This window comes from Rhinolophus ferrumequinum, chromosome 10, assembly GCF_004115265.2.
Source record: "Rhinolophus ferrumequinum isolate MPI-CBG mRhiFer1 chromosome 10, mRhiFer1_v1.p, whole genome shotgun sequence".
Lineage (NCBI taxonomy): Eukaryota > Metazoa > Chordata > Mammalia > Chiroptera > Rhinolophidae > Rhinolophus > Rhinolophus ferrumequinum.
This window is the reverse complement of record NC_046293.1, coordinates 62057606-62082141: the sequence shown is the minus strand read 5'-3', so window position 1 is coordinate 62082141 and position 24536 is coordinate 62057606. Positions and strand designations below refer to the sequence as shown.

The window sequence follows — 24536 nt, the reverse complement described above, 5'->3', positions numbered from 1 at the left end:
GCCAATTGCAATGCCAGTTATATTAAAGGAAATGTTCTGGGCTCATGACACATCAAAACATTGTTCACTTGGAAATCACAGCTCATTATCCAAACAGTGAATACCACACAAAGAAAATATAACAAAGTCTAATATCAGGCTTCAATAGTCACAAGACATTTAGGAATCCATAGACCAATGAGTATGAAAATGGATTGTGTAATAACTCAGGTTCTGTACATTAGTTTTTATGATCTCATCATAAGAAGCTCCCCTGAGAGCTCAAAGGAGACTTATCATTAGTATCTATGCTAATTAGGAAGAGTTTGAATTAAAATATGGTTCTGCTGTTACCTCATCTGCCCTGATGTCTTCTCCATCTCTAAGATGCACAGGTGCCTCTATTCTCCTAGAATTTCTTCTACTTCTTTCTCTCAGTTTTCCACGCCACCTTTTAACTTACCCACCCTATGTTCTTCCTCTAGACTGTGACCATCTTGACTGGGCCATGTCTTTTTCAAAATCCTTGCATCCCTAACACACAATGTGCTAAGTCTACCAATTGACTGACTAATCAAGTCTTCTTTATACTTCATTAAACCACCAAAAAATCTAAACCAATGCTACTAAAAGTAGCTAGCCCATAAACTAATTACTTATGATGAGATAAGGAGTTTCAGCCAGAATGTGTAAAAGAATGGCTTCCTTTTCTGAGAAAGCCTTGCTAGAAAAAAGTCTACCTAAATGAAACAGTGCTGTAGTGATGCAATTGAATTACATTCTTGCCCACTTTGATTCAAACACTTAAGAGTCAGACAAAGATGTTTTCATAAAGAAAAGTAAGACGCTGAGGAATGGATAGTTAAAATTACCTTTAGGCTCTTTATCCACCTTTAGATACATATGTATTTACAGATCCTCCAAAAGATTTTAAATAAAGCACCTATTTTCACTGGTAAAAAAAATAAAGACACAGGGCACTTAAAAAGTTTTTTTAAAAGCCAAGACGCATTTAAAAAAACCTAATAAATTTTTAATTTTTTTCCTTTTTGTAACAGGACAAGTAACAGATTACATCAAACTTCAGAACTTCTCAAATATCTAGTTATTATACATATTTCCCATCTGTCTTGCAGGGAGGGATCTTGGTCGGCTTAACAGTTTCAGGTAAAATAAGCTGCATAATAGTATATATTACAATAATAAATGTACAATGTTTACATGAAATATGTTTTAGAAGCAAGAAAAAGATGCAGCTGCATCAAAAGGTGACCTTTTAAAAATGCTACAACTATTTTTTACATTCACTCTTGCAACAGGTCACAAGATGGGGGTCACTAAGCTCAGATAAATCACTATGATGCACATAAAATACAGAAAGATTATTTTATATATTATATATATATTTATATTTTCACACTTTAGCATCTGAGACAAACTGAGAATTTAAAATTTATTCTCTTCAGATAACAAATCATTTTTTTATTCTTCATAAACATGGTGCCCACAAAAGCACATAGGTAAGGCACAATAGGGTTTTCTGTTACAGAACAGTGTGCATCATGTTTACTTAACCAGAAAACGTGCATTATCTGTGCAAGTTCATGCTGCAAACCCAACATATATACAATCAAAACCAAAAAGGAAACTGAGCTTTAAACAAAATCAAAATTGGTACAATGCCAGCTGTTTCACATATTCATTTGGACTGACAATGATATATCAACAGGTTATTTTTTTAAAAGTCAGTTGTTACAAGTAAACTTTGCTCCACAACTATTTTAATCTGAAATAATAAACAGTAATAAAGTAACTTTACTGAAACAAAGTAAATACCGAGGCACAAAGCAATGGCCACTCGTGCATTTACTATACAGCAAACTTTCATGACCCAAAACTGTAAATATAATTTTTCAAATACACATTTTGCTGAAACAATGTGCCCTGCTTTAAACTTGACATGTAACAGGGGAGCTAACATTTCATTAAATTATAAATAGATTGGGAAATTACTTAATCCCAATGGTACTATATCATAGCCCTAGTATTTATAATAAATACACCTTTTCACAAAATACTTTTCCAATATCTGCCAATTGTTTCTTTATTGCTCACATAAATTTGAATCCATTACAACTGATATCGAAACTTTCACACAAAATCATATTCAAGACATTTTATATAAAACCTATAAAAGATATTTGAAACTTGTATCTAATACTTCCAGGTGTTTGGCTGTTTGATCTATGTGATAGTTCAGCCGTAGGTATATATATGTGTGTGTATGTATACACATATATGTATACACATATAAATACACACACATATATACATACACACATATATACATGTACATATATATACACATTAGATTATGAATAAAATAGGAAGCTTATTTTACTGCTTTAATGCAGACATACTCACAAAACAAGACTACTTTCGCCACCACCAACATTTATACATATATACATAAGCCAGTTTAAGTACATGTACATCCACTTATATGTAACCACTAAACCCAAATTAGTTGTCCCATGTTCCAGCTGTAGCAAATAAATCTCTTACAAGCAATAGAAACCTAAGGTTAAATTGGGAAATGAACAGTTTTACCACATTAGCCTGTAAGGAACTATGCAGGTGACTGTATACAAAAATTCACAACATTAGTTCACAGGAAATGATAGAAATACAAGCCTCTTCACCATGCTTTTGTGTGGTTATCAAAACACTTCTTGGTGCAAAAGTACAACCACCACATCTGAAAATGCTTAATAAAGTCAATGTTCCTCATGCAAAACTCTAAATGCACTGGCTTAACTGAGCTCCAAAAACTGAATGAAACAATTATTTATCTACTCAGCATTGCTGCCTCACTGCTAAGTCCCTTTGGAACCTTAAGATTTCTGGAACGTTCAAACAGAGCTGTATTCAATAAAAATATTACATACAAAAAGCATTTAAAAAGGAAGACAGGAAGCCAAACAGGAATTTTCCTATTGTAAATAACAGTCCTAGGAGTGGAAGAAAGTCTTTTCAGGAACCTCCTTGAGAATTGGCTAGGCCAGTCCGAAGACGAAGATGAGACATAGAGTTCATATGTGTATTTGATGGCTTCAAGGGAGTGTTGCAAGTAAGAGCTTGGGGAAAGCGATGGTGATATCTATCTAGTCGTAAATATTTTACTGTAACCAATTTCCCTGTTGTAAGATAAAAACAATATTTTAGATCTGCAAGAATGTGCTTAATATTTATAGAAACACTGTGGTAAAAAAACACATAAATACAAATTGCAAATAAGATAATCTCAAATTATTACTCTAAAAATGTGAACCTAAAACTCTTTAACTTAAAATCTGGTCTAGTTTAAATAGTAAGCCATAATATATCTTTTCAAAATGTTTATAATACTCAAATTTCTTACCATCAAACCAAGAGCCATGCAATGCCTTAAAAGCTTTACCAGCATACTCTGGAGACAGACATTTAACATATACACAACCCTGTGATATTAAAAAAAAAAAGAATCGTCTTAGTTTAACAGCAACAAATCCAAACTGTAGAATTCAATAGTAAAAGTTACTTTACCTCACGTGAATTTTTGTCTACTGCAATATGAACAATGCCATCATTATCACAGCATTTTTCTAAAATTGCTTCTTGAATTGCCAAATGCCACTGATCCCCTATTTCCCTAAAAATTAATGAAAACAAAAATTTAAAAATAGCAGATACTTTTTATTCGATTGCCTACTGAGGTAAAGAATGTTGGCAGACATGACTTACAACCATGTGCCTACTCAGTAAGAACTCTTTATTGTGTCTTACAACATATATATCCTACTAGATGGGGACAGTTTAAAAACTACATGTTGTTAAACGCAGTACTAAATAAATGCTTGTTACTAGCAGTAGGTAGATTTTAAAAAATATTAGCATTTGGAAGTCTCAGCTGTTCTCTCACTTTCCAGTGTAAGAACGCATAGAGCTGAGGCAATGAAGGATTAGCCTCTCATAGCAGAACAAATGTGCGGTCATTTTTATGTTTAAAATCCTAAATACCTATAGTTCTTTCATTTTCTTTCTGCACACGTGTTAATAAGCACTTTATAGAGAGTTGTAGTAAGCTGATAAAAATTATTTTATTTTTAACAATATTATCAAATTCACAAATTTAAGGAAAAATGTTAGTAAATACAGTTAAGTCCTCACTTAATATCGTCGATAGGTTCTATGACTTTAAGTGAAACGACATATAACAAAACCTCCTTTACCAGAGGTTAACTGATATAAACAAGAGTTAAGGTCCTACACATACTCTCAACGTAACGAAATAACACTGAACGAATATTATTTGAGGACCTCCTATAGTGTATTCTGAGCTTCTCTTCTCCAAAATAATGAAAGAGTGATACAGGACAAACATTTTGCACAAATAGTCACCTCTCTATGAAGAGAGCTTTAAGATTTCCTGCTGCAGTAACGTGCATGTGTTTTACTTATGAGATACAGATCGTGGGGGCAAGGCAGCTACACTTTAAACGGTAAGTCTTCATCTTAGGTAATAAAATACTGGGCTGGCATTGATTTCCTAACCCCTACAGTATGAGGTAAGATTCCCAAAAGGGGGATTACCACTTAGCTAACTGTTTCTATCTCTGCAAAAATGGAGGCTACGTGTGTATATACTGACAGTTCTTCTCCACATTTCTGATTTTGCTGTTACTTATTTGGAATCTCATCATATTACCTATTTCTTGAAATAAATGAGTCATTAGATAGGACTTATGATATTTTTTATATGTAAACAATTTCCACTGAGGATTTTTTAAAAAACAGAATTTGTCATATTGCACAGATAAGCAGTCGCCTCTAGGAAGCAAATTCTAAAGATTATTACAGCCTATATGTGAAATATTATGGATTCTAAGGCAATAACTTAAGACGGTGCTATTCTCTGAATGCATGTGCTGCTGTAATTACATAGACAGAAAAGTTTCTCAAATATTACATAGACAAATAGACAGGGCTTGTAGAAGGGAAGGTATGTACATCTTTGTAGAGAATTTTTACCATTAGAGATTGGAAATTTAAAAATAGCAGATACTTTTTATTCGATTGCCTACTGAGGTAAAGAATGTTGGCAGACATGACTTACACATTTAATAAAGCGTACTGTTTGTCATCATGTGTGCCATTCAATTGACTCAAACATTTATCTGCTGTGGGGATTCACAATAAATACCAAGATTTATGAAAGTTTTACAAATCATTATACATCTGTGTCTTTTGGCCAAATGGTCGCTTGGAATATAACAAAAGAGAAGAAAGGAGGAAATCATGATACTTCCATAGTTAGAGATTCAGAAGTAATGGAGATTTTTCAATTGCAGACATAGAATTATAAGAATATCATGCATTTTCAGCCAAATAATCCATATAAAAATTACATGTGCCTCTGATAATACTTACATAACTGGATCAAACATATTTCGGATCTTCAGACATGGTGTCAAACTATTTGGTGGTGAATTTCTTCTATCTAAATGAAATGCTATAAAAAGCAAATTAGTTTTACTATTTGCCATCGTTCTATTTTGTTGAAAAGTTATGCAGTCATTCAGTTCATTCAAAAAATATTCACTGCATCCTTTTACTCTGAGCCAGACGCCTGGATGCTAAGGTGAGTAAGACAGGGTCACTGCTCTCACAGAGTTTACAGTTTAGTAGGGGAGACAGTGTCATCTAAGAAATAATATTAATAGTTGTGGTAAGTCAAGGAAGAAGAGTACAGAAAGCTGTCAAAGTAACTTAAGCTTAAGTCTGGGAGTATCAGATAACACTTCACCAAGGAAATGAAATTTATGCTGGGACCTAAAGAATAAATAAAAATAGGCAGAGGGAAGAGAGGTGTAAAAGACATTTCAAGCAAAGATGATAGCTGTACCTAGCCCCTGAGGCCTATTCAAGGAGGTCTATTCAAGACAACGGAGAGGTAAACCTGAAGAGGGAGATGTCAGATTATTCAAGGACACATAGGCGCAATTAAAGTATTTAGACATTACCATAACAACACCAGAAAGCCTCTCAAACATTTTAAGTAGAGGAATAATATGATGAGATCTGTCTTCTAAAATTACAAATTTTAAAAATCGACTGTCATGTGAATCAATTAGATGAAGGCAAAAGTGAATGCAGGGAGACCAGTTAGAAGGTTATCACAGCTCTGTAAGAGGGAAATGGTAGTACTGTGGATAAGACAGGCCAACAATGCAGATGGAAATCAGTGGACAGAACTGGGGCATATTTTGGAGAAGATCTGATGCGACTCATTAAAAGACTGCACATGGGGATAAGAGGAGAGTATGGATGACCCCCCGATTTATGGCAGAACCAACTAAGGAGGGGTATGATTAATGAGACAGGAACACTGGAGAAGAGGTCCCTTTGGGGAGAGAAGATACTAAGTTTGTGCACATGTTAAATTTGTGGTGCCTATCTCCTAATACAGAAGATAAGTATATAGCTGGATATAAGAATCTGAAAACCAGAACGCAAGACTTAAAGATACAAATTTGAGAGTTATCAACATATATGTGTAAATGAAGTTGCAGTATGAGGTCATCTAAGGAGACAGGTAAAATGAAAAAAGATGGCCTTGAGAAACTCCAATACCTAGAAGTCCCGGAAATGAAGAAAATCTAGAAAGAAAGAAAAAATTGAAGAAATGGTCAGAGGTAAGAGGAAAACCAGAAGAAAGTGGCATCCCCAAAGCCAAAAGAAGAAAAGTTCCTAGGCGAGCTCAATTGTTAACAGAGCTAAGTAAAATAAGGACAGAAAAGACAAATGTCCACTGCATTTAGTTAGTAATACGGAAGTTTGGGACCTTTTTCTTGGAATAATGGGCATGGAAAACAGATTGGAATCAGTGAGGAATATAGGATAGTTGAAAAAGTAAAGACAGTGAGTATAGTAAACTGTTTAAACTATTTGCCTGTAAATAGGCAGAGAGACAGGGTGATAGCTACAGGACAAGGTAGCATCCAACACTGTTTTAAAGATGAGAGAGACTACAGCACATTTAAGTGCTGATGAAAAGATGCAATAGAGGCAAGGATTAAAAACATAGCAAGGGAAGATACTACCTGAAAAGACTCGAGGGAAGGGCTTGGGTCTTTGTTAAATGAGACAGCTGCTCAATTGCAACAGAAGGTCAGGATGAATGTGGATTTGGATAATTTTATGGATCTTGTGGTGGAAATTTGAGGCAGGTACGATCTCATTTCCTCTATTTGAGTTATCAACTGAGAATTAGGAGAAGGGCAAAGGTTTGAAAAAAGGAGAAATCTAAAACTGTTATTGAGTAGAACAGAAAAGTGAAGTGACTAGTAAAATATGGTAAGAACATGAAAGTCCAGTAGTGCTGAGGGCCGAATTGAAGTTAACTATTTATGAAGATGCCAGTGAACAAGTTGCATGACTTCCTCCTTCTACGTTCAGCCACTTGCACAGAAATAAGCATAGATAAAAGAATTTCATAGACTGAGGGGAACTAGCAAGAGTGATTGGAAAGATGGATACTGGGAACTAAGATGCATAGGAAAAGAAGTAAAGATAGGAGGAAGAATTGGAGAAAGTGGGTGCACTGAAAAACTGAGATTCTGGGGAGATTATATATCAGCAAAGTTGAAAGGATGAGTTTATGGCTAAAGACCAGAGTATATCAATTAAAGACTTCAGAAGGATCTAGAGATAAGAAACGCCTGGGGTGTGATGTTCCCAAACAGTGCCTTATATGGGGAGGAGAAATGGTCATTGGACATGGAAAATCTTTGCCAAACCCCAGATCGATAATGTCTGTGAACCTTTAGTACCTTCTAGACTTCTCAATTAGCGTAGACGTTCTGTTCTTAGATGACCTTTTAGCTGCAAGCAATCTAACTTCCTTGAAATTCTAACACTGGACTGGGCCTCTGGGGATGAGCCAGAGAACACAAAAGCATTCACATCACCTTAGTCTAGTCTAGACCCAACTTTCCACAAAATAACAGATTTGGGAGAAACAATTCCTGCCCAATTCTAGTCAAAAATTAGTCCCAAAGATCTAATTGATATTTAAAATAGATGCTTTGTCTCCCTAACTCAATTGTAATCAGCTCCTGGGATAAGTAGAAATGCTGTAGTTGGTGAATGAAACATTTCAAATACCTCAGGAACTACCTTTGGATCCTTCAAATGAATGCTGTTTATTCCAAATTCTACATCTGTCAGAAGCATAAATAAAACTCTGGCTGCCCAGCAGGTATTGTTTGATTTTTAACTGGTGCTTTATATTACCTGTAGAAATACTATTACGTAATCACCTAATTTATATATAACTATCTTTTAGTACTTGAAGTAAACATTCAATGGTAGATTACTTAAAAATTACTTGGGAAAAATAATATTAAATGACAACAGCTTGTAGTGGTAGTTAATACAAAAGACTATTATAATTATCAACCCTCCAGGCATGTACCTTTTAATTAAACCACCGCATTTATAAAAGGAAAAACATTAACCTTGTTAATAAGTTAAACTATCTTTTTACCTAAGCCACCAAAAGCCCTCAGTATGCAGCCATATTTATGTAGCACATTTGTGTTCAGATCTATTTAAACGAAAGCAAAACTTATTTTATGTATTGATATTTTTAAAAAGCTAAATCAGAGTCATTTAGTTGTATTTAGATAGACTATACATTTAATGGCATAAAAATATAAATAATGTTAAAACTCAATTCTCTCTATATTAGAGCTATATATTCTTAAATGAGGCAAAAGATGTACCATTAACATTAAGGAATATTCCAACAACTTATTAGCCTCCTGTAACAATTATCATTTTGATGAAATTCTTAAAAGAACTCAAATCTCTCTTGCTAGAAGTCTATAGACATTTGCTTTATCATCACAACCAACCAAAAACTGAACAAGTATACTTCAAACAAATAGCTACTAGGTTCTACCTTAGGATTTCCTGCCTTCAGGCTAAAATTACCTCAACCATTACAGTTTTTTCTAAGTAATAGGTGTTTGCTAACTAAGTAATAGGTGTTTTATTTACTCTTATTTCCTTTGTAGGTTCAGGAACCCCTAATCACTGTAACTGTTTATCAAGGACTGTCAAGTAAAGGGAGATTAAATTTACTATTCTTTACATGGTCCATTTTGAAATATCCTAATTAAGCTAGATCAGTACTTCGCAACTTGGCATACAGTTTATAAACATTTAATGCCCTGAAACGTTGATGAAATACTAATATAAAAAGTAGCAGGACATTTTCAAAATATTTCAATTCATGTTGAATATTACCACTACTACAACTGACGTAAAGTTGTATTTTATCGGGGAGGCCTGTTAGCTCAGTTGGTTGGAGCATGGTGCCCTTAACAACAGGGTTGCTGGTACGATCCCCACATGGGTCACTGTGAGCTGTGCCCTCCACAACTAGATTAAAACAACTACTTGACTTGGAGCTAATGGGTCCTGGAAAAAAACACTTAAATAATAGTTTTTTTTAAAAAGTTGTATTTTATCACACTTGAACAGTCCCATCTAAAGAAGATAATAAAGTCAAAATAATAGTCTGACGTTTTAAATTCTAGAATTTATAGAGCACCCAATGCAACACACTTGAAGTAAACTGTACCATTACTAATTTGTAAGGACAATATGGATTATACCTAGGTCAAGAAATTGTCTTTAGAGTCATCTTGAAAATCTCACATTTTAAAAATAAAACAAACTACAATGATAAAGAAAAGCACATGAACAAAATGGCCTTTTCTAGAACTTCAAATGCATACATGAGTACCAATTGCTAGTTCTATGAAGACATCAGGCTAAGACTCCATACCCATTTATAATCAGGCACTAAGGTAATCAGATCTGACTGGCTCTGAATTCTCTGGTTCCAGTTTCTTAGGGCCCTTCCATATGAACCCTTTACAGCAAACAGTTTATTGTTTAGTATTATTTTTGGCAACATCAAAGCTTCATATTTATGCCATGATTATATAAGCTTATTATTCAAGCCCTTTGAAAGTGAAAATTAGAGAAAAAATGGAGTGATTAAATCTTATTTTATTTCAATTTCAAAATAATTTACTTATCATTCCCATAAACACGATGTTTAGCAAACATTCATAAATATGTTTTTATCCAACAAGATTAGAAGAAACTCAACTCACTTCTAGTCCTGAAATGCACATTATTGAGCATGAGATTTTTATTTTGCATCTAATCATTAGGATCCAAAAAAATTTCAGTGAGGTAACAGTTATCACTAGTAGAGGTTTGGGTACATAAGGCAACCAATCATCAAATGCTCCTATATACTTACACATACATATGTTTTGCAACTATGCAAGCATTTAAAAAAATATGGATACCCACAAAAGCTACCTGGCATGGGAGATATGCAAGTAGAACATCTCAGTAAGAAATAGGCAAGTAAAAATTGGAAAAAAGAGAGGTTAAAAAGTTATGATTTTACTTATACATGTTTTACACACATATATAAAACATAAGTTATATGTGTCTTATTTGCATAAACAATTAGGGGAAAAGCATAAAGCTAAATCTATAATAACTAAGTTGCTTTGCCAAGTGAAAGGAAAAAAATCAAAGTAATGTATATAATATTCTATTACAGTAAAGACAAGCCATTTCAGTTTATGTTAGCCAGTAGGAAAGTGGAAGCATATGTAAGATGCTAACACTGTTTTCGTCTATGGCATGAAACTGGGAGGGCAGCTTTGCCTTCACACGCCTTTCAATTGTACTATCTTACTTTAAACAACATAAGACTATTATAATTGAAAACTATTAGAAAAAAATTTACACTTGTATTTTTTGTTGTTTAAGAATACATACCTTGACCTTGCCATACTTTAGAAGGTATTACTAATATCTTGTCACAGGATGCAGAAGGTTGGATCCACCGCCAAACCAGAAAATCTACACCGCCTAGTCTTCGTGTTTCGGTGCGAACTCTAGACTCGTTAGCAGCAAGGAAGTCAACAGCTCTATCCCAGACTTTCTTCAGTTTTTTCCTTTTATGTGAACAAAATGACAAATTTATCATCTTGGATTGTGATCTTTTTCAAATGATCTTTTTCAAATGTTGGATTGTGATCTTTTTCAAAAGTAGTGGTTATTGTTAACTCTGGCTGTTCTTATCACTGCTTACGGAGGTTTTTTTTAATTAACTGTAGGGCCAATTTTAAATAATATTTTACTTTTTAATGTTTTATACTCAAACTTGTGCTAATGATTTCTATTATTAACATTTAAATTTAGTATCCAGATAAGTAGAGGCGGCACGACAGAACTGATCTGTAGACTAACCAAATAAACATATTCATGCCGACATACTCGTTCATCCATCATATAGTGTTACACAAACAAGTAGTATTGGAAAAACATTGCCAGGATGCTTTAAGCAAACATACCAATATTTATACAATCCAAAAAGCAATTCTATCTTCCTTGAAGCAATGTTTTGGAAATCTGTACACTTTATTTCAACAATCACACCACTGTTCAAAACACTACTCAGATCGTCTTCTGGAACCGCCTTTAGAATCTATGGGACTTCCATGTTAATAGCCTTAACACTGGCAAAATTTTATTAAGTTTTTCAAAAACGATTTAGATGTTTGTTTGAATCTCACCTCAGATTTACTGAATTTTGATCTCCAGAGGTGGAGCATAAATATCAGTATTTTTTCCCCAAAAAAACCTCCACTAGTGATCCTGATATGTTGCTAGGGTTAAGAATGCTGCTTTAGCATACGGCATCATCTTTTATTTTCAAGTTCTTCAGTTCTTTATTTAAAAAGCTTTGTTAACAAAATAAAATATTTAAAAACATTACTAGTAAAACATCACTGGCTATTACCTGTCTCTTTCCTTATCAAAAACAAGTTTAAAAAAATTATATAGAGATTGACAACAAAGAATCAACAATGTACAGGGATGAGAATGATTTAGAAATCCAGTTGTCTATTTCACCACTCAAAATCAGTAGGGTATTAGAAGAGGATTTAGAAAGGAGAGTTTAAAGTACAAAAATAAAGCCTGTACAGTAAAACAGAGCTATTTGAAGAGTCACAACTCTCAATCTAATTTTCACAACTATAGAAAACACCAACATTCTGATTTACTTCCATTCATAATGCTTTGAACACACCTGTCATGAGGCTGTATTAAGGAATCTCGCACATGTGGAATAGGCATGTAAGGTTGTAAATCTTTATTTTCCTGGCAAGCTTCATTATGACTTCGTAAAACATCTGAAAATAAGCAAATTTACAAATGAATCAACCCCTGGACATCATGTTGTAGTTTATTACATAATGACTCTTCTAGAATAGCTTAGATTTTTACAAATACTATACCTATAATCTTTACCACCATATCATACATCTGCCTTGTTTCCTCTTCCTCTTTTGTCCAGCGATATTTCATGTAACGCAGAACGACACAAACCATCACTACACCTGCAATATTTATACATTTTGTGTTTTAAAAATTGTGGTCAATGGCAATCAATAACATTCATTGCAAAAAAAAAAAAGAAAGAAAGAAAATTTATCACAGTTTCTACAATGATTATTTTAACTGCCATAATGGGATAATGGAATGAGCCTTCAAAACAGTGGGTTGAATTAGCTACATAATTAAAACTACACAGAAAAATTTAATATTAAACATAACCCAGAGTTTCATTTAATCACTCTATAAAACCATTTCTTCCATTATACTGACAACTGAACATTTAAATTTAACTACCGTTTTGAAAACAAAATAACTGTATTTCACGCATTTTCCTTTGCAGCATTAAACTACTACTAGAAAAGTGAGTCTCATGAGACTGTAAACATACTACACCTTACTTTTTTAAGTAAATTGTTTTTAAAGGACTCGGACAGGAAAAAAGTCTCCTAAATTACTATTATTAATCAAACAGTCATATAATCTAGGAATCTAAATGAAAATTTTAATTCAGGCAAATAATATTTTTCAAATTAAAAATAATTTTAATGAAATTAATTTATACTATTTTATTATTTAAAAACTAAGCTTAATTTTTATATTTTCCTGTTCCGTTTTCTGAAGGAAATTTCCATCTATGCATGATACCTGCATAGATATACCTGCATAGATACCTGCATAGATATCCTATTTTTCCTTGACATTCGTATTACAAAGTTTTCTTCCCACCTTCCCTGTTTTCTAAGTTTTTAGATTGATACTGACATTACAAAAACCTTCAGTATTATTATACCTTAGTGGAGACTCCTGGATGTGATTCATAATGGCAACTATCACAGAAGTAAATTCTCAATCTTGGCATTTGATGAAACACAGACATAAAAATTCTAGACCACAATGTGATCTTCTTTCTCATCCTAACAACTTACCTAAACATAATAACAATAACCTGTGGGTAACAGTAATAAAAGCTCGTCGAAAACGACACCAGAAAGACATCTGTGGTCTTGTGGATTGTAAAAACTGCACATCAGTTATATTTTTCAATTCTTCCTCAGGGCCATAACCAACACACCTATTTAAAAGTAATTAAGGGAGAGTTTAGAGGCAAAATATACTATTCTTATATTACAAAATGATCAAAGTGGAAATCAAATCCTTTACCTTATTCCAACATCTTTTCCATTTTCTAAAATCCACTGCAATGAGGTGTTAAATATACCTTCATATTCAGGACCTAAATCCTAATAAGAAAAACAGAGAACATAATTAACTATACTTAACAATTCACATTCACTTGACTCTACATGTAAACTGCCCTATAATTAACATACTTTATATAACACTTTAAAGTATATAGTATAACAAAACTGTATTATTCATTACAGAAAAATGAAAGGGAAAAAAGTCATTTCCTTAATACCTTACGATAACCACTATTAATATTCTGCTATGTTCTCTTTTTGGTTTTTACATTTACAGATTTGGGTTGGGTTTTTCAAAATTTGTTTTTTAACTATCATCATAAGAATGAATTAGCTACTTTTTTTTTATGGAACACTGTTTTTTCAGTTTAAAAATATTTTTTTAAATTAGTTTCAGGGTACAAAACAATGTAATAGTTAGACATTTACCCCGCTCACAAAGTGATAGCTCCCTCCCGCAATCTACTACCCCTCTGACGTGGTATATAGCTGTTACAATTCCATTGACTCTATTTCCTACGCTGTACTCCACATACTGTGACTACATATATATTAAATTATAGTTGACATTCAGTAATATTCAGCTTCAAGTGTACAGCACAGTGGTCAGGCATCTACACCGTCCTTGAAGTTCTCTCCCTAATAAGACAAGTGTTCATCGGATATCCTACAAAATCTTTACAACCTTATTGATTATATGGAACACTATTTTTAGATGAACAAATTACAAGCTATTCAGACTTGACTGTTTCACAGACATTTTCTCAACAAGTGAATGAAGTAAGCCAATAAACTCAAGAAAAACAACTAACTATATTACCAATGATAAAATTCAAGCTTTCAAGTGATAAGCAGAATTTGAGAAACTCGCATCCATTACTATGAGCTTTGTAGCTTCACAATACTTGCAAACCTTTGCAATGACATTGATGTGATATTACTGAATATGATTTTTGGGTGCAGCATATGACGTGTAATCAAACGTGTCAATACTTGGAAGATCTGCATAACCAGTAAATTAATATTTTCCAAATGATCAATGCATGAGCTATAAAACACTGCATGGGTAAAAGATTTATTCTAGTGCAAAACAGACCCCAGAACATTAGAGACTATGAAAAAGTTCAGTGATATGATTTCAAATTCCATATTGTGACTTATCATTAAGAAACTACGACTTGCAGAGTTTTAGTGCAGTATCAAAGAATATCTACAATTGTCTTAAAGTGCTTTTCCTTGTTTTGACTACATATCTGTGTAAGGCTAATTTTTATTGATATACTTCAACCAAAACAACATCACAACAGATTGAATGCAGAAGCACATATGAGAATCTAGCTGCCTTTTATTAAGCTAAACATTAAAGTGCTTTGCAAAAAAGTAAAACAATGCTACTTCTCACTAAATTTTTTCTCACTAAATTTTTTATGTTTACTTCATAAAAATACATCACGTTAACAAATAATGAAGTAAGCCAGTAAACTCGGTAACTTCATTATCCTTAAGTAAATTTATATTTTTTATTTTAATTTCTAGCATGGTAAATGTGTATCTAAATATGTGCGTAAGTGTGCGCACGCGTGTGTGTGTATCTCCCACAAACAAAAGCCATTTAGGGTCTTCAGTAATTTTAGGAGTGAGAAAGGGTCCTGAAACCAGAGAGTTTAAAAACTGCTGTATGTACCGTGTTTCCGTGAAAATAAGACCTAGCCAGAGCATCAGCTCTAATGCAAAATTAACATAAGACCCAGTATTATATTATATTAATTATATTATATTACATATATTATAAAGGCTCGGTCTTATACTAAAATAAGACCCGATATGATATGATATGATATGACATGACATGATATGATATATGATATGATATGACATTATATTATATAAGACCGGGTCTTATTTTACTTATTTTACTATAATAAAATAAGACCCGGTCTCATATTAATTTTTGCTGCAAAAGATGCATTAGAGCTGATTGTCCAGCTAGGTCTTATTTTCAGGGAAACACAGTAGCTATTGCATCTTATCAAAAGATTCTTATACAACATTGGACATTACAAGGTTTTCATTTGATCAGTATAATTTACTTCATAATATGAAATTGGTAATTTTAATATATCAAATTTGATAATGTAATAAAAAGTTTTATGAAGCAGAACTAATCCTGCTAGGAATTATTACTTATGTTTCACTACTACCAGGATTTTTCAGATGGTGAAGATAACTACAGGCTATCTGCTATTAAAAATAAAAAAAAGTGTGAACATTTCAGCATTATTTATTAACATCAAAAAAATTGGTAGGCAATGTAAATATTTAGTAACTGAGAAATGGTTATATATGAGATCATTTCAATGAGATATTATGAATTCAGAAATAATCATGCTGAGAGCTAAATAGCTATATGTTTAAAATAGTAAAACTACAATATTCAATTTATATATATTTATAACTATAAGAGATATGGACTCATGAGTAAAAACTAGAAAAGAATGATAAAAGGTATTTTTATTTAAGTTTTAATACTGCTTTAAAATGTTATACAATACAATTTTACAAAAATAATTTCAGGAAATTGTTTTGTATAAATATACTACTAGAAATCACTTTATGTATAACTAAAAATCAAACAGAATTCATATTCACTTGCTCTAAAATTAGTGAAGGTAAAAGCTCTCATGAATGAGTATCAAGAGAACATACTTCTGATTACACTGCATGAATTAGGGTTAGATAAAGCATAAGCTACAGTCGTCACCCTTGTCCTTGGATTTGCTTTCCTTGGTTTCAGTTACCTGCGGTCAATCACGGTCTAAATATATTTAGTAGAAAATTCCAGAAATAAATAATTCAATAAACAATTCATACGTTTTACATTGCCTGCCATTCTGAGTAGTGTGACAAAAATCTCACAGAGTCCCCAATCTGCCCCACCCAGGATATGAATCATCGTTTTGTCCAGAGTATTTGTACTATATACACTCCCCACCATTAGATACTTAGTAGCCTTTTCATTTATCAGATATGCTGTCATGGTTTCACACTGCTTGTGCTCAAGTAACCCTTATTTTACTTAGTAATGGCCCTAACGCGTAAGAGTAGTGATGCTAGCTAGCAATTTGGATATGCCAAAGAGAAGCCGTGAAGTGTTTTCTTTAAGTGAAAAGGTGAAAGTTTTTGACTTAATATGGAAAGACAAAAAACTGTATGCTGAGGTTGTTAAGATCTACACTAAGAACAAATATTCTAACTGTGAAATTGTGAAGAAGGAAAAATAAATTTATGCTCGTTTTACCGTCACACCTCAAACTGCAAAAGTGATGCCACAGTGTGTAAGATGGGCTTAGTAAGATGGAAAGGCATTCGATTTGTGGGTGAAAGACGCGAACAGAAAAGGTCTTCTCACTCATGGCAACGTATTGAGCCTGAAAGCATCGAATCTATAGGAAGACTTCAGCAAGGGATGCCCTGAAACAGTGACTACATCCACATAACTTTTATTACAGTACATTGTTATAATTGTTCTATTTTATTACTAGTTATTGTTGTTACTCTCTTATTGTCCTTAATTTATAAATTAACCTTTATCGTAGGTATGTATGCAAAGGAAAAAACATTGTATATATAGAGTTCAGAAGTACCCGAGGTTACCGGCATCCACCTGGGGTCTTGGAACGTATGCCCTGTACATGAGGGGCCAGTACTGTATACAGGACTTTCAAAATCCACAGAGCAGGGTTAATATGGGTTATGCACAGAGCTGCAGACATTGCATTGATTCTTCTTTGTAATATATAGGTTTTTTAAAAGGATTTTGTACTCACTGAGATCCTTTCAAAGACTTAATCCTTTAAACACAGACACTATAGCAAACTTCAAAGATAAGTTTTAAAAATCAATGAAATATATATGCTATATTTACCTGTATTTGTATATATGTATTTCAGCTTGTATTACAATAAGCAGAATATTATGACATCTTTGCATTACTATATAAAACTTTGAAAGCTAGACTATAAACACAAGTTTCAAATAATGTTAAAACAAATAAATTTCCAAGTTTACTAGTTGTATATTTTAAATATAAAAATTTTCGAAGTCTGAAGATATTACGACTGTCTTCATTAATTGTCCATAAAAATGCATATAATGGTTCAAATTAACAAGGACATCCACTCTAATAAGCTGAGCATATGGAACAATGAGCTTAAAATTTCTACTTATAAAATAAGGCTAAGAAAAGGGTATCGATTGTTATTTTCCCATTTTATGTTTTCCTTTCCCATGTTAATACCACTTGATATCCACTCACTATCTGTAATACAATAGAACCATAGAAAATTCATTTATAAGTACACATTTTAAAAAAACAATTGATAATTTATTTAAAACCTCATTAAAGATTTAACAGGGTGTTGAAGGTCTTAAATAGACCATTACTTCCACAAATATTCTATACAGTCCATAGAGTTCTACAGTATTATAAAATTGAATTTTTGCAGAAGTTAAGGTTTAATTTTTTCTGACTTATGCTAAACAGTGTATGCTATCATTATAGCATACACAGCATCTACTTTAAGAGTCTAAGTGTTTTATTATGCTGTTTTTGTAACCACCTGGAAAACTGTAAGACAGGGGTAGGCCAACTTTTTCAATAAAACGCCAAAGTAAATATTTAAGCTTTGTAGCCATATACATTTCTGGTCTCTGTCACTTTTTTTTTTTTTAAGCAACCTTTGGAAACATAAAACCACAGCTAGCAGGCCATACAAAAACAGGCCCACAGGTTATCGTTTGCCAGCCTCTGAAGAAAGGCCTTTCTGCTTCATACATAAAACACCCATTTTCTAATCACTGATGACAAAAATCAAGAGGAAACTAAGTTTTTAATTTTTAAAGCAGGCCTATTATTATTACTGCTTATTACTATTTACTGATAGGCAACAGCTCAGTCAACATACTGCTGACGGCTTCATATCAATCTTTCTAAATTCAAAGCATGTTTTTTCCTAAACCTTTAACAAATCTATTTTAATACATTATGTGTATACATGAGTGTGTGCATGCACGCACACACACACACACACACACACACACACACACACACACAATTCCCAATCCCAAATTTACCTTATTTTCAAAATAACTGGCCAAAAACATGTATTTTAAAACTCATGTCAGATGCTTTGAATCTGGATTACAGTTTCAAAGTACAAAAATAATACTCTTTCTGTAAAAGACTCAGCTCATTAAAAATAAAGCAACAAAACATTAGTAAGAAGGGAAAAAAACACTGGTATAGGGAGAATACAAGCAAAAATTAAAAACCCACTGGGGACAGTTCACAAAGTAGATAACTTACATGGTAATAATAGCTATGTGGCCTTCCAGATACTGAATATTCTGATTAATTTTGAGGTGATATATGCTATACATCAGATGCTACCTTTCAAATTAATTACAACACACAGAAATCAATACAATAGTGAATATGATTTAATTCTTGATGATTCAGTGGGAATTTGATCTTTCACCTCCAGGAATAATGGCAAGTACAGTCCTTAGAATCAAGCAGGCCTGGGATCAAATCATGACTTCCTTTTTGACTAGCTACTGTATAGCCTTCAGTGGGGACAAGGGAAAAATATGTCATTTATGCAGATGCATCTACTTTGATCACTTCTTCAGATCCTAACCCATATTCAGTCAACCCCTCGTCCACCCAACAAATGGAGTTAGGGGTTATGAAGCCAGTCCTTCTATCTAAGAAGCTGAACAGTATAGTGAGAAGAGCAAGTACTTTGATTCTATTCCCAGTTCCGTCACTTACTAGCTGGATGACTGAATCATTAAACCCCTCAAAGCTTTAGTTTCTTTATAAAGCGGGTCTATGCCACCTACCTTGCTGTATCATTGTGATATTAAAAGGTAACATACAGAAAGTACTAATATAAATTGTACATTAAGTCCTCACTTAACGTCATCATTAGGTTCTGTGACTTCAGGTGAAATAACATATAACAAACCAAGTTTACGACAGGCTAACCGATATAAACAAGGGTTAAGTTCCTACAGCATCTCACCAACTTTATAACAAAATGACATTGAATGAAACACCATTATTCCAGGACCTGTTGTACTTCTAAATTATAATTATTATGAAACGTCTCCCTCATTTCATTTCTTAGCACATTTATTTTTCCACGAAGACTCAATTTTATTCAATTTTATTAGCAGTGATTAGCATTCCAAGCTAGGCCATAAGTCTATCCAGCCCCGTAACCTGGCACACTTGTAACTATCTTCTTTCCCATTTTTCTTCACAAATCTTAAAGATAGTCTTTGTTTTAAAAATTAAACAGGTTTTCAAAGCGACCTATGAAATGAACCACCATTTATTACAACATTCTATTGGAAAGTTATCATACAAAGCTCCCACCATATAACTTAAACCCTGCCTTTTCATGAAAATATAATGCTATGTATTTCCGAAGTGTTCCACCAGAGGGACCTCTTAACTTTTCACGAATCAAGACAAGCTTTCAGTCTCAAAAAATTGATGAATAAAAAGCTCAAGAAAAACATTGGGGGTGTTAGAAAAACAGTGGTTAAATTATTTAAATTAACTGTTATGTTTATTTAAATTTCCTTTGAGGGAGAAAGTAGAAATAAGAGTGGAATGTAAAGAACCAAATTCAAGAAAATAAAATTTTACTGAAGCTTACTTCATTCACTCATTTTATTCCATCAAACATTTACGAATACTGTGCTTAAAATGCACTAGATGTTGGGGGAAATACCTACAGGAGTTCTACACATTCTTTGGTTCATTTACTCCTGAATGCAAAAACCTGACTGTGTTGCTGGTGAAATGACACGACAAATACATGAAATGTACATCAGATACATCCATAGCACAAAGTTTACAGTATACCTATTAGCGTCACTGTTTGATACCAGCTTTGTAATGAGGTTCTTCTATATTTATGCTAGAACTTAGATAAAATAAAATGGCCAATTTTGGCTAGATTATACTAAATCTATATTCCAAATTAGAAAGTAATTTGGCAACATATATCAGAAATACTAGCAAAAGTTCATGCTCTTTGAAAAAGCAATTTCCTTTCTAGGAGTATTTCCTCAGGAAATGATCAGAAAAAACAAATACTATATGCAAAGATTAGAGTGCTTTCATAATACTGAAAAACCACAAACTAATACAATATAATACAATCCTATAAAGAAATATTATCCAGTGATTTAAAGTTTTTAACAACCTGAATAATGACATAGGAAAATGCTCATAACTTTAAGATAAAAATGTTTATATATATACTGATACTAATTTTAAGGAAAAAATAAGACTAGATAAAAATGGACCAAAATGAATGGTTAACCTTAGATAGTGAATTTGAAATGCTGTTTTTCCTTTTATTATCTATATGAGTTAAACCATAAGCATGAGTTAGAGTTATATTGAAAAAAATGTGTTATTAAAAACAGTACTTAAAAGAGTACTTTTATAGTACTTTTATAGAGACCTTAAAACTTTATTTTTTGGGGAAAATTCCTCTTTCATGTTCTTTTAGTGGCAGGCCAAACTGCATCTTTCGTGGTGACAAGCCATACCAGGTCTTTTTTACAACATTTGAAAAACTGAAAATGGAATTCTAAAAAGAAAAGGTTAACACACACACACACACACACACACACACACACACACACACACCCCTAAATATAAAAGGATATTGCTATTCTACACAAAATAACTTCACTTAACTACTGAAGAAATAGAATCGATCAATCCAAAATCTTTCGTAAATGTATACGTTATAAATTCTACTGAATCTAACAAAAAAGAAATCATATCCAATTAGAAACATACAATAATTCCTGGGAAAAGATATGAAAATCTTTTAAGACTGAAATTCATTAATATCATTTTTTTAATTTAATACAAGCAGTTCCCATCTCAGCTCACACATGGGTGCTTTCAGTAACTCCTTTGCTGTCAGTCTTTAGTACAACTAATCTCTTGTACCCTACAGTCGCCTGCCTTAGACGTCAACTTGTCCCAATCCTGGTTCTGTGTCCCGTCTTTTTACCTCATCCTATTGCTGATCCACAGCTGTGATCAAATGGTTGCAGGAGGTTAGTCATCTTTCCGCACCGACCCCGGCCTCCTCCTCGGCTCACTATCAGGCTAACTGCTCAGTCAAGCCTCGTCCTGTCCCGACGCCCCCCCCCACCATCCTTTTAGTCCTTCAAATATAGTATTCAGTAGATTTTAAGAGTCTCATGGTTCTTCCAAAATGTGTATTAATCTTGCTGCAGGAATTTATGGCCAACGCATATCTTTGCCATCACCTAAGAGATTTAACTGGGGGAAAAAAAAAGACAAAGCAGCGAGGAAGCATTGGTTGGGATCAATTTTTCCTACTACCAGAAGTAAAAAGACTTTCAATTTTCAAGTATCTCGTAAGGAAATGCTTGCTTGCTTTGGATTCCCACACGCTATGCCCTCCTCCTGGAATATTTTATTCTATGTCCCCTTTGGCCTACTCAATCCAATCCCTGCTTTGCCCACCTCCACAACCCATCTAGCAATCCTTCTTCCATCCCTTAAGATAGAGCCCGCCCCAGAATCATAATCCCCCCTTCTTGAAGATCTTTTTGGATCCTGATTCTTTGGCTCTCCAATATTAGCTATTACGTTGTCCACACATTTGTCTGTTATCTAGGTCAAAACTGAAAACGAAGAAAAAAATAAGGTTGAGAGACAAATTCTGTAGTATGTTATATAGGAACCTGTCTCCAGGTAACACTGTTTTAATTAGTTAGGAAACACAGAAAAATAAATAAAAACATACTGGGAAGCTACTATAATCATCAGGTACTGAGTTACGTACTTTAATATACTCACTTAAGTCTCCCAACAACTCTGACGGGAATTAATACGACTCCCACTTTCACACTCAGAAACAATACAGAAAAGTGAAGGGACTTTATCAAGACACACAGCTTCTACGTGACAGTGCTACAATCTGAATCCATATCTAATCTCCATCATATTACACTGTCTTAACATCTTTTGACTATCTATTAACACATGTAAGTCAGGATTAAGTTAAAATCTGAGTCCATAGTTCTCTTTTCTGATAAGCATATCAAGGGAGATTATCAACAAAACCTTGATGGAAGCCTTAGAACTATACTACATTCTAAATTTTTTTAAAAAGGGAGGGAGGGGGATGAGTCTGTCTGATGACAGAATAGGAAGTCCCAGATCTGCCTTCCCCAATGGAGACAGAAATTCGACAACACACAGACCAATTCCCTTTGTAGCAAGTTCAGAAATCAGCTAAGAGGGTCCTGCACCCCAAGCAGGCCTGAAACTAGCTGCATGGAAACTGGTAGGAAAATTTGTAGCACTCACACACCTGGCACAGTCTGGTGCAGTTGAGGGAAAATTCCCAATTCGTGGATTCTCCTTGAGGACGGAAAGAGAAGACTGGCCCATACGTCTAATGTTCAGACTTTGCAGGACGCTACCAGTGGGACGGGTTTCAGTCCCGCCTGAATCCAGGCACTGACAGATAAGGGCACCTCGCTGGTGGCCGGCGAGAGCAAAGGCAATGAATGGTTTAAACTAGCACACACTCACTCACCATTGCCCCTCCCCGCAGCTCAGTGCAGAATGAGTGGGAGAAATTCCCCAACTCCTCATCTCTCTCTGAGGAAGGGAAGAGTTGGAGCGTGCGTCCAATGTTCCAGTTTCTCAGGGAGCTGCCCCAGGGACTGGTGTCTGTAGCACCTTCCTCAGAGCACTGACAAGACCCAACATATTCTAGATGCGTGAAGGCTGCTGAGAACAAACCAGAGCTGGACAACTTGCTGCTGCTCCAGAGGACCTGCAGTACAGCGGACAGGCACCAGAGGGAGCAAAGAGTTACAAGCTCCAGAGAAAAGAAACTTGCAAAAACTCTCGAGCTGGCAATTTATACCGGCAAGTCCAGAGAAGATGCATCCACAGGACAGGTTTGGGAGGACACCAGAATCTCTCTCTGAGCTCACTGTTGAAGGTCTTCCCCTGCATGAAGATAGTCCATAAAGATGGCGAGATGTGGCTGTGTTTTCAAGTGCATATATCCCAACCCATAGTAGCAAGGCATGTGAAGAAAGCAAGGAAATACGGCCCAACTAAAGGAACAAAATAAATCTCCAGAAACTGACCCTAAAGGAACTGAATATGAACCACCTGACAAAAAATTCACAATCACTGTCACAAATATGTTCTACGAGCTCAGGAAAACAATCATGAATAAAATGAGAATATCAATAAAGAGAAAACATTTTAAAAAATGGAAATTTTGAAGCTGAAAAATATAATTTAACTAAATTGAAAACTTCACTAGATGGGTTCAACAGCATGCTTAATCAAGCAGAAGAAAGAAGAAAGAATCAAGAAATTCAAAGACATTATTTGAAATTACCAGTCAGAGGAACAAAAAAGAACAAACAATAAAGAGTGAAGGAAGCTTAAGGAACCTTCTGGGACATCATCAATCAGATCAATATATGCATTATGGAAGTCCCAAAAGGAGAAGAAAGGGGGTGAAAACATATTTGAAGAAATAATGAATGAAAACTTCCCAAATCTGGGGAAAGAATGGGACATTCAGATTCAAGAAGCCCAACAGCCTCTTATGGGATACAACAAAAGCAGTACTAAGAAGTTTATAGTGGTAAACGCGTACATTAAAAAAGAAAAAAGCTCAAACAAACAACCCAATTTACACCTCAAGAAACTAG

The 24536-nt window shown here is 33.9% G+C and overlaps 1 protein-coding gene across 2 annotated transcripts in view; it reads right to left on the bottom strand.

Annotated features, from left to right (window-relative positions):
• Positions 1-991: 991 nt before the first annotated feature.
• The window catches only part of LEMD3 (LEM domain containing 3), a 59462-nt gene continuing 35917 nt past the window's right edge, over positions 992-24536 (bottom strand). The window contains exons 5-13 of one of the 2 annotated variants that reach the window (XM_033117946.1): positions 13681-13760; positions 13446-13591; positions 12420-12521; positions 12212-12314; positions 10894-11072; positions 5449-5530; positions 3565-3670; positions 3401-3479; positions 2058-3176 (exon numbers count right to left, since the gene is read on the bottom strand). In XM_033117946.1, coding sequence (XP_032973837.1) covers positions 3013-3176; positions 3401-3479; positions 3565-3670; positions 5449-5530; positions 10894-11072; positions 12212-12314; positions 12420-12521; positions 13446-13591; positions 13681-13760 — 1041 coding nt within the window. In that variant the 3' untranslated portion in view covers positions 2058-3012. Of the gene's footprint in view, positions 3177-3400; positions 3480-3564; positions 3671-5448; positions 5531-10893; positions 11073-12211; positions 12315-12419; positions 12522-13445; positions 13592-13680; positions 13761-24536 lie in introns of both variants that reach the window. The other variant, XM_033117947.1, reaches the window with a different exon arrangement.